This window comes from Dermacentor andersoni, chromosome 5 (genome assembly GCF_023375885.2).
Source record: "Dermacentor andersoni chromosome 5, qqDerAnde1_hic_scaffold, whole genome shotgun sequence".
NCBI classification, from domain to species: Eukaryota; Metazoa; Arthropoda; class Arachnida; order Ixodida; family Ixodidae; genus Dermacentor; species Dermacentor andersoni.
This window is the reverse complement of record NC_092818.1, coordinates 178,517,237-178,527,738: the sequence shown is the minus strand read 5'-3', so window position 1 is coordinate 178,527,738 and position 10,502 is coordinate 178,517,237. Positions and strand designations below refer to the sequence as shown.

At 43.8% G+C, this 10,502-nt stretch overlaps 1 protein-coding gene across 5 annotated transcripts in view; it reads left to right on the top strand.

Annotated features, from left to right (window-relative positions):
- The first annotated feature begins 392 nt into the window (after window positions 1-392).
- LOC126531668 (neural cell adhesion molecule 2-like) overlaps window positions 393-10,502 on the top strand; it is a 71,888-nt gene continuing 61,778 nt past the window's right edge. For 2 of the 5 annotated variants that reach the window (XM_055071367.2, XM_055071366.2), the window contains exon 1: window positions 393-1,037. In XM_055071367.2, coding sequence (XP_054927342.1) covers window positions 842-1,037 — 196 coding nt within the window. In that variant the 5' untranslated portion in view covers window positions 393-841. The remainder of the gene's footprint in view (window positions 1,038-10,502) is intronic. The other 3 variants (XM_050179314.3, XM_055071364.2, XM_055071365.2) reach the window with 2 other exon arrangements.

Here is a 10,502-nt window from a genome sequence, read left to right as displayed (position 1 = left end):
AAGCCAGCAGCCCAAGGCGTCTCTGAACTCCAAGCGCAACTTGTCAGGAACCGTTTTCGAAGCACGCCTGGCTGCACAGGAACGTGGTCGCGCCTAGATGCGCATTCCCTACTTGCCTTTACATTTTTGTTCTTCCCTCACTCTTTATCGCACTAGATATTTTTTTTCTTCTTTCTCTCTTTCGGACTGGCCTCCAGCTAGCCGTGGATTTATGCCCACGCACGGCCTGGCTGCGGGTGGATTCGGTGGAGGCCGCGGCCGCCTACCGCCACGGCCGCCAGATGGGGTTGCTATCATCGATTCGGGAAGCGCTCCAGTCGTCTCTTACCCTTCTCTCTCTTCCCCAACAGGCCCTTCGCACCCCCCTCTGTCCTGCGCGCCCGCTGAAGGAGATCTCGCAGTCACTCGCCGCATTCGCTTCGGTTCTGGTCTCACGCTGTGACGACTTCGGGATCCGGCAACGGCGCTCTTCCCCCGCATTGGACTGGCTTTCATTCGCCGAGTTAGCTCCACTGAATGCATGCTTCGGTACATAGTCTTTTGCTCCTGATTACGCAAGGAAATTAAGCTGTGTGATAAATTTAGCCGCACCAAAAGCACTTTTCAACTTTATAGAGCCTTAGTTTTATGCCCTGGAGGAAAGCGGGTGCTTGAAGAATTATATCTTCAAAATTATATAGCGCGTTCGTTCAGCGTTTATTGAGTGCTGCCTCTGCTAGGGACTCCAATCGAGGTCCTGCAGCGAGTGGATAAGCTAGACAGTGCTTAACTCTTTTTTCCTTTTTTCAAGGCACCGAACGCTGCAAATCGTAGTCGGCTACCACTAGACAGCTCTCGTGCAATGGTGACGTGCGGTGCGAAGTTCGGTGATTCCTGGAAACATTGTGGACTGGGAATATTTGGAACAGTGTTGAGGTCACAGAATCAAGCGGCAGCGAAACCAAGAGTTACTTGGATTACTCTTACGCGGGATTGCCTTTGGCCCGTTGCGCTGATATGCGCTCTTCTGCTGGTTGCGTGCCCCGTTGAAGTAGAAGGTGAGAATACTTTCCTGACAGTGGTGTCACCGGTTCATAGCGTTTTCTGTTTTTTTCTAAACGTGTGCACGTATACAAAAAATAATAATTTAGAAAGCTAGTTTTTCTTCCCCCAACTTTGCGACGCGAATACGCACGCGACACCGTTTTATCCAATAAATAAAATGCACTATTGACGATGACTACTTTCTCCCCTCCAAAATACCGCTCTAAATAGGTAATGCTGAGCTTACCTTTAAGCGAAATTACGATAACAAGCGCGAAAATTTAGTTTCCAAATGCTGGTCATATGTGACTTAACAAGGTTGACTGTCATGACGAATGCCACCTTGCTTTGAAAACTACTTTTTTGTTTAGCGCTGCGCAAGTGCAGTAAACGCGTAGAATGTTTCGCGGAACGAACCATGTTCTACAGGTTCAGTAACGCAATTTTTTTTTCCAGAAGCGCCAAGCGCATACATCTATATCTATGCAGCAAGCGACGACATTTTGAACTTTCGATAAGACAATTATTCTCAATGAATAAATGCTGTTTCATGTAGGGATGCTAATTTAGCATTACCTTTAGCTGGTATTTTTTATTCCGTGTTCTTTAATTGAGAAGATTGTTAGTCTTAATATGTAGCTTACGGCTTGTATTACATATGTTGCACGCGAAGTTGAATGCACCAAATAAGAAAACACCGAAAAAATATGCGGGGTCGGATTTTCTATTGTGGACTTTGTACCCGATTTCATCGCAACTCTCAGTACGTTAGCACATTTTCATGCCGGGACGGAAGAGTAACGCTGCAATGAAGACAGTGGGGTCCGAGAAAGCCACGTTATTGGTAAAAGAAACTACAATTACAATCAGTTTAAGAGTAGTCACTCATTAGCGGCCGAACTTATTTGTAAACCTGAGTAGTGAGTCTAAGGAAAACGACTCACAAGGCACTGATAGTTCTGACAGTGGTGAACTTGTGTACGTGTATGTTGCGCAAGCTTCGACCAATATGGCAAAGTAGTAGACAACACACATGAATCAAACTGTCTTTAGTAACTACACATATCTACGGGTGCGCGCTGCAAAGGTGCGCATTGTACGAGTTTTCAACCAGCGCTGGCCAATAACTTAATACTGGACAAAAAAAAGAGAAAGAAACACTAGGAAGCAGAACTTCCGAAAGTTGGGTGATATATATATGCTTTGTTTTAATTCCCGTGCGTGGGCTATAATCTGGAAATACATTGGGCACTTATAAAGCCAGTGTCATCTGTTCGCTTTCTCGTTACCCCTTCTTCAACGTGACCCATTGCTACTGATAGGCATTTTAATTACTTCTAGGAGCCACAGCTTGATCTCGTCTACGGAAACCATTTACTGATTAGGAGCACAAGCTACGGTAGCGGAATTCGTGCTTTTGAGCTAAAGCAACATAGAGTACAAACATATTTACACTTTTATCAGACAAGCAATGCATTTCCTTGAGACGAAGGCGTCAAACGGAACAGCCGCTAAAGAACAATGGGTAACGGTAATACGCTGAGCCCCAATTTCCCTCCCGTAAGTAACTGAGCTACTACCTGCGTACACACGGCTAATAGCTGCGCACGCTGTGTTCATATTTCCTGCTGGTCATCGCTGAGAATATACCGATTGTATGCTTGAAAGGCGGAATCCTGCAACAGCCAAGCTGGCGCTCATCGTGAATACATGTCCCACCCGGCTGAGTGCAACAGACAACCCGCGAGGTTGTTGAGGCAGAGAATTGGGGCCACTGGTGTTAGTCTGCGAAAGCGCATGCACGCTGTAAATGAGAATCGAGGGTTCTCGAACTTTTCATTTCATCCAGTCTCGTTAACAACCCAGCATGTGAACAGAGTCAACTTTAACAGTTTTCAAATAGGTTCACGCAAAGCCATGAAAAATTATACAGGAAATCAATGTAACTTCTGGTACTACAATACAAATCGTTCAACTGTAATTAACAATGCAGGTGCTAATTACAGTGAGAAGAGAAGGTTCAACCATTTAGTGTTACTCGAACAGATACGCCTTTTTTGTTTTGTTTTGGGAACTGAGCTGCAAATAAATACAAGAGTGGCCGCTTATCTGCAATGGCTACTTCTTTTGACTTGACTATTTATTCAATATGAAAAATGATGATACAAATAAATTCTTGCATAAAGTTATCATAAAACAGTATAGGACGCTGCGACATTATTGACGAAGGTTTTCCTAAAAAATTCACTTGAAACAAGGTCCCCTTATGTTAGAGGTAGACAAGCTTGTTTCAAACCAATCGTCGCGCATGAGATGCATTTGCGAAATCCTTGGTTGAAATCCTTAATTTTTGTAGAATAGCCATTTCACGTATAACTATATTGTTTCACTTTAATAATGAAATTTATTTCATTTCAGCTCGTGACATGCTTCGTGCGTCTTGTATACAGTATCATCTCTCTTAAAACCACAGGCAGCCTGGATATGCTCTGGATGTACAAAGAACAAAAGCCCCGCGATATACGAGCAGCGCTTTTAATCTAATTCGGCCAAACCATACGGTGGGGCTCAAAAGTTTTACATCCCAAACGGAAAAGTCACTCTGCACCAATTAGTGGCGTGCTCTCGCCGAGTACGCGGTGGCGGACGGGCGCGAGAGGAAAGTTGTGATTTCAGCGTTTCTGAATTTGATTACACCGCTTCCTCTCAGCCCACAAAAGGTTTCCTCTTTATTTAATGAGAACCCCGTCCTTTCATCTTTCGCCACGCAGCGCAAAATCTCGGCAGTCCGCATTGGTGTGGGAATCCTGTGCTTTAAGTGCACCATTTATATTCATGGCAAAAGATTCCAAAACAGCCAACTCTTCTGGCTGTCTGAACTATAAACAGGCGTTGAACTGCGGACAGCGATACAGAAATCAGATTCTACATCACGCCACTGTAAGATTATTATTTTCTTTGCTTGTAGCATGGCTGCTCCTTTGCTCGTGTAAATTTTGAACGAATTCTCTCAGTTGGGCCTCCATTATAAGGACCGAGAAGCTCTATGCAATTTTGCTCAGACGGTATTTCTTAGCGCTTTCCTACTAGTTGATAGAGCTGCCGAAACAATCTCTTTGTTGTTTCTGATAACAAAGGCAAACAGCTTATGCCCCATCTAAATGTATGCTCTGAGCAGTAAATGAAACAGCTTGTCCGCTTTCATATTTTTGGCTTGCTTGCTTTGCAAGAAGTATTTCTTTCCTCAATTGAAAAATGAGAACGCTGAGATGTTTCGTTACGATAACATTACTTTAGCTGAACACTTCTGGAGATATATTGGGCTGCGTGAGCTTTATAAGAAATGACAGTGCACAAAAGGTGCTACATCGATTTTATCGACGATGACAAATGTAGTCTGCCATGTGAATTGCATATTCGAAGTAGATAGTAATAAAGCTTTGCTCAAAAATGATATTCGCTACAAACAAAAATACAGGATGTTGTATCACTGTCCGTACGTGCCGGTATTATTATGATTAATATTTTTTTGTGTGTGTTTGCCTAATACGTTCGTCTTCTTCTTTATGCTAGTTAGACACTATTTAATGAGCCGTGTGTTTCAGGTAGTTTGGGGACAGCTGATCTTTAATGAAACAGAGGAAAGCGCAGGTGAGCACTTGCACTCTGGACATGATTTCTAGGCAGAGCTTGCAGTTACTGGTTTCGCTAACCCTACGTCGCAACTATATCGTTATGAGCCATAACGCGCTTAATCCTTGTAAGAGTGAACGTATGGCGCGGGGAATTTTTCGCGTTTGCCACATGTTGCTACCAATGTTATATGTTTATTAATGATGCCATTTCGGTTGCAGTAATGGGACTCTTAATATATCTGCATCTAATTTATTATTTCCGCTGTTTGGGAAGTGGTTGCCAAAGCATGAAAGTAGCGTTCTACGTTTTTGACAAGTCGATGTAAGTCTTTTTTTTTAATTTCTCCATCTTTTTATGTTGACAAACTCAAATTATGGGGTTTTACGTGCCAGAACCATCTTCCGATTATGAGGCACACCGTAGTGGAGGACTCCGGAAATTTCGACTACCTGGGGTTCTTTAACGTGCACCTAAATCTAACTACACGGGCGTTTTCGCATGTCGCCCCTATCGAAATGCGGCCGCCGTGGCTGGGATTTGATCCCGCGACCTCATGCTCAGCAGCCTATAACACCATAGCCACTGAGCAACCACGGCGGGTTTATATTGACAAACTACCGAAACTGTTCTAGATAACTGTAGTTCAAAACTTTTTTTGTTGAAACAATACAATCAGGACGGCAGTGCTAGACATAATTGAAACTAAAACGACTAAGCTGAACCATATACGTGGCAGTACAAACTGCAGATTGTTTTGTCCGAAATACAACGAGTATTGCAGGCTTCCATAAGATAATTTCATGCAAGTCTAACATAAATGCGCCCTCTTAACTCTTTCTCTCTCTTTGTATATATACTGTAGCCCTTGAACACTGTTGGGCAAATAGACCGTAGATAACCGCTTAGCTTTGCTTCTGATATATATATATATATATATATATATATATATATATATATATATATATATATATATATATATATATATATATATATATATATATATATATCCATGTATGTGTGTATATGTGGAAACGGGAAACTGGGTTCAAGAGAAATTGTCATCCACCCGACTGTAGCACGAATCTAAATAGAAACACATACGGGACTCGCAGAAAAGAAACTTCGTAGTAGAAAAAAATAATGTAACTCCTGGTCCGGGGTTCGAACTCGAACCAACGGCTTTCCATGGCAGTCTATCTGCCTTGTGAACTACGTATGAGTCTCCCAGATTGCAGAGCGAGGCCGAATTAATGACATCGAGGCGCAGGGACACACAGTTCTGCGGAAGGCCATCTTGCAGGGTTTTATGCACCAGTCACATTTTCTTGTGCCTGCGTTCTTGTTAACTACGCACAGGTCATACGGCATTCAGGATAACTACAGTGTTTTCATTTCTGACGCCATCACACTGCCCACATACTAATCTGGCCCGGCCACCTGATTTTTGTGGCTAGTGTTGACTTGTAGTTATTTTTTTTTGTTCTGTTCGTTTCTTTCTCGTTTTTCTGTTTCTTTTTTGTCTCGCAGAGTTCTTTTCGCCGTTGGTTGCCCCTAGACAAAACATTTGTAGCTCACATCCAGAATTTTCAAGAGTCAAGCGGTAAACGGCGCAAGATCCTTTGGCCAAAGGACAACAGGAGTACACAAAGTAATAGAGAGAGAGAGAGAGAGAGAGGGAGAGAGAGAGAAATAAAAGAAAGGCAAGGAAACTGCTACGCATGTCCGGTTTCTACCCTATGCAGCGGAAAAAGCGTTACGGCATAAAAAGTAGGACATGGAGAAAGCCGTGACGATGTCACTTCGTTCAGCAGTGCACATCGTAACTACTGTGGCTCACTGAGTTCTGTCTGCAGAAAACAAATAAGGGTAGGTCGTAATGAGCCCTGAGTATAGGACCACATTGTCTGCAGCACAGAGGCTGCTTTGGCAATCGTACTACCCCTGAGGGGGCTTTATCTAGACGAACGCCGTAGACTACAGCTATCAAGAACAAAAATTCTTATTATTCTCTATTTGCTTTACAGACGCCCAAAGCTGAACATTAGGCGAGCAGCGGCAAGAAACAAATAAAGAGTATGCACTCAATTCACACAGAATTCAGAATAGCTGGTAAAAATAATATCAATCAATCAATCAATCAATCAATCAATCAATCAATCAATCAATCAATCAATCAATCAATCAATCAATCAATCAATCAATCAATCAATCAATCAATCAATGAGTCCATCAATCAATCAATCAATCAGTCCATCAATCAATCAATCAATCAATCAATCAATCAATCAAAGGTGTTTATTAAAGTGCCCAGGGACAACGTCGAGGGTCTAGGTGCTGGCACACTTGGCAAAACAATGCAAATGAAGAACAATGAAAGCTTACACACACACACACACATACACATGCGCGCACACTTAAATAAAGATTAATAATTTTGCAAATAAAGATTTTAACAGAGCATAAGATGTGTAGAAGAAGAGAATACAAGGCAAAAGTGGAGAAACAGAAAAGAGAATTACAGGATGACGGAACATACAACAGATATGAGAGTTTTTGTTCAGTTATTGAAATGTCTCTGCAACTCATTTCAGGAAAATATTGCACTTAGGCATGAAGATATCCACGCACTCTGTATGCGCGTTATATGTTGCAGGCACTCTAGATAGAGGGTCACAAAAATCGGAAGGCTGAAAGGCGCGCTGTTTCCTTGTGCCTTTCTGCGGAATGCAAAAGCGCACATTAGAAGCAAGTGCGAGCAGCAGATTTCTCCATGTATTAATTTGTGAAGAAAAAAAAACATCGAATTTATTGCGTCTGCAGGTGAGGGTAGGTAACGGGAGTGTCTGTGCTAGCTCTATGGAGATGGAAGGCTTTTGACAGAATCGATGTTTAAATATATATGTGAACATTTTTTGCACATCTTCGAGAAGTTCCCGAGTAGACCTACAAGTGCCACCCCAAAGCACGGAGGCGTACTCAAGAACTGGAAGGCATACACTCTTATACAAAGTTACAAATGGCCCAGGTTCTTTGAAGTCTCTCGTCACCCGACATACAGTGCAGAGCGTTCGAAGTGCACGCTGCCTCGCCTGTTGAACGTGCGGCGAAAAACTCCGAGAGCTGTCGAAGTACACTCCAAGGTCCTTCATTCCCTGAGCTCTTGGCAGGAAAACATCTTTAATGCTATAAGAAAATAAAGTCTTTTGAGTCTTCCGCGTAAAGCTTACAATTTTCGTTTTTGAGGCATTTATGACCATTTTGTTTTCAGCGCACCATGACGCAAAATTTTCAATGTCCTTCTTAAAAGCGGCGCAATGGTTAACATTTTTTTACCGCTTTGAAATGTTTCGCGTCATCAGCATTAACGAAATTGAAAAGTTTGAATGACTGTCGAGACGTCGTTAATAAACGGCGAGAAAAGAAGAGGGCCCAGGACAGACCCATGGGGAACTCCACTTGTAACCGCATAAGGTTCTGACGACTGACCATTTACGCTAACGTAGCAGTACCGGTCGCGTAGGTAGCTTCTTATCAGCGCTGTGGCAGAGTGATCCAGTTCAAGTTGTGTCAACTTTGGAAGGAGTATTTTGTAGCATTCGACATCAAATGCCTTACTGAGGTAAAAATAAATGATATCCAGCTGCCAGGGGCGTAGCCAGGGAGGGGGGGGGGCGCATAGGACTTCAGCCCCCCCCCCCCGAAATTTTTTCGTGCTGTCCATGCACCGCCGACCAAACCAACCCCCGGCGCCGGAAATCATTCTGGATTTTGTCTAGAACGTCTTTTTCGCGCTCGAAAAGCCATTTCGCCGAGAAAATTGTGACTCGGGCTGGATTTCGCGGCAACGTCCATGCACTGGGAGTCACATAACGCAAGCAGCCCCGTCCGAGCACTAAGTTTCAAGGACGTTTTGATGGCGAACGGGCTCGCCGGGGCATCTCGCGGAGGACGCGGAATCTATCATGGAGTCTACGGAGCGCGTGGATGTCAATTCCAAAACTTTATGGGTATAAAGTTCTCATAAACTTTTGATGTGAAAGATGCATTGACATTTCCAAACGTGTGCTTAGATTTTCAATTGCGGAACTGCAATTGAAAATTATGTTCCCATAAATATTTGACGCCAAAGGTTCTTTAACTTTTCCAAAGTCGGACATCGGGCTATACAACGAGACAAGCCAAATCAACACACTATCAGACAAGTTGACAAAGCCCGCAGCGAGGACTGATGAGACGAAGCGTTGTGGTGGTTCGTTCGTGCCGTCATTTCACATAAAATACTATCAACATTTTTTTTTCACCTGCGCCAAAGCATCCAGTGAAGACACTAAAGCCAGTCAAGGTAACTACGTTCTTATTTATTTTTTCTACTTTGACATTTAATCGCGAAGACACATTGAGCCTCTTCAATTTTTTTTTTTTTTTTTTGTTCTTGCTCCCCTACCCGCGGGCTGCCAGAGCCAGCCAGAACGCATGCGTTTTTCTCGTATTGCCCCGACCACCGTGCGGCGCACTTAGGTGCACGTTCGGGTTTTCTCTGGCCGAGTACATTTTCGCCTGGCAGGGTTTTGGACGCTTTCTAGCTAGCAGACGAGAAAAAGAAACAATGGTCGCTCGCCGCCATCACTGTGGGGACTCGACGGAGTGCACCGCGTTCGCTTGAGTGCAACCTCTCCAGAACGTCTTGTCTCGCTGGTGTAGGATACCGAGCAGTATGCGCATGGTTCTTGGTGGACCAAGCGTCTCGTGTTTTCGTCGATATTCCTTTAATAGCCACATTAGTTGGCCAAAATAGGCATTCGATTGTGACCAACATGCTTTGCGTTTTTTTTTTTTTCATTACGGTGTCCCCGCCCCACAAAAGAAAGAAAAAAGAACGTTGTTGCGGCGCAGCGAATTGTCGCATGGTGAAAGTTCTATTTTGTTACTTCTTTTGCGGAAAGTAATGGGCCATGGGACGCCTCAGCTGCCGGATACTCTTGTTATATTATTGCGATAGCAATTATATGGACACTCTAGGCGCATTCCTGCCGTCGCCGTCGCCCTCATGTCCCGCATAAAGTCCAAGGGCGATAACATCGTGACCGCGCGCCGCATTCTGTATGTGCGAGTGAAAGCGTGTGGGGGGTGGGGGGGAATGGATGAGCCGCCGACGGTGGCTCAGTCTTGTATGCGCAAGGGAGAAAAGTGAGCAAGCGCGCCGCCTTCCATCGCGCGCGATACATCGGGCGGAGTGAATGGAATGGGGCAGGGATCTAGGATTCTGTGAATCTGCGATTGCGCAACATGTTTATTTGCCTTGTTTGACCCATTATATACCGTCACTTTTTCTTAGACACGTAGATTTATTGGAGACTTATACGTATGTTTATATATCTTGTTGCGAGGGTTTGTGCATACGTGCAGTGAACTTTGTTTCCAGTGGCACTTTTTGCCCTTTATCAAGCTGTATCATCGCACTTGTATATTCTATTGTATCTTCGCATTTCTAATCTACGAGGGCGAGTCAAATGACAGTGAGTTTACCCACCCAGCGAAATTATGGTTCTGTTTATTATGTGCAAGGCCTGCGCGTAGCACACATGCATGCCTCATTTACAAAAGTGGCACGCAAGTGTGAGGATAAATGTTCTTTAATGCGCTTATACACTGGGTTGAACATGATTGCGTGACGTAATGGACGCTCCAGAATTTGAGCATCGTGGGGCCGTGAGGTTTTTGACAGCCGAAGATGTTTCCCAAAAAGAAATTAGTCATCGTATGGCTGCCGTGAACATTGAACATAGCATTTCATTGGCAACTGTGAAGCGTTAGAACAAACGGTTCAAAGAAGGACCTGAAAG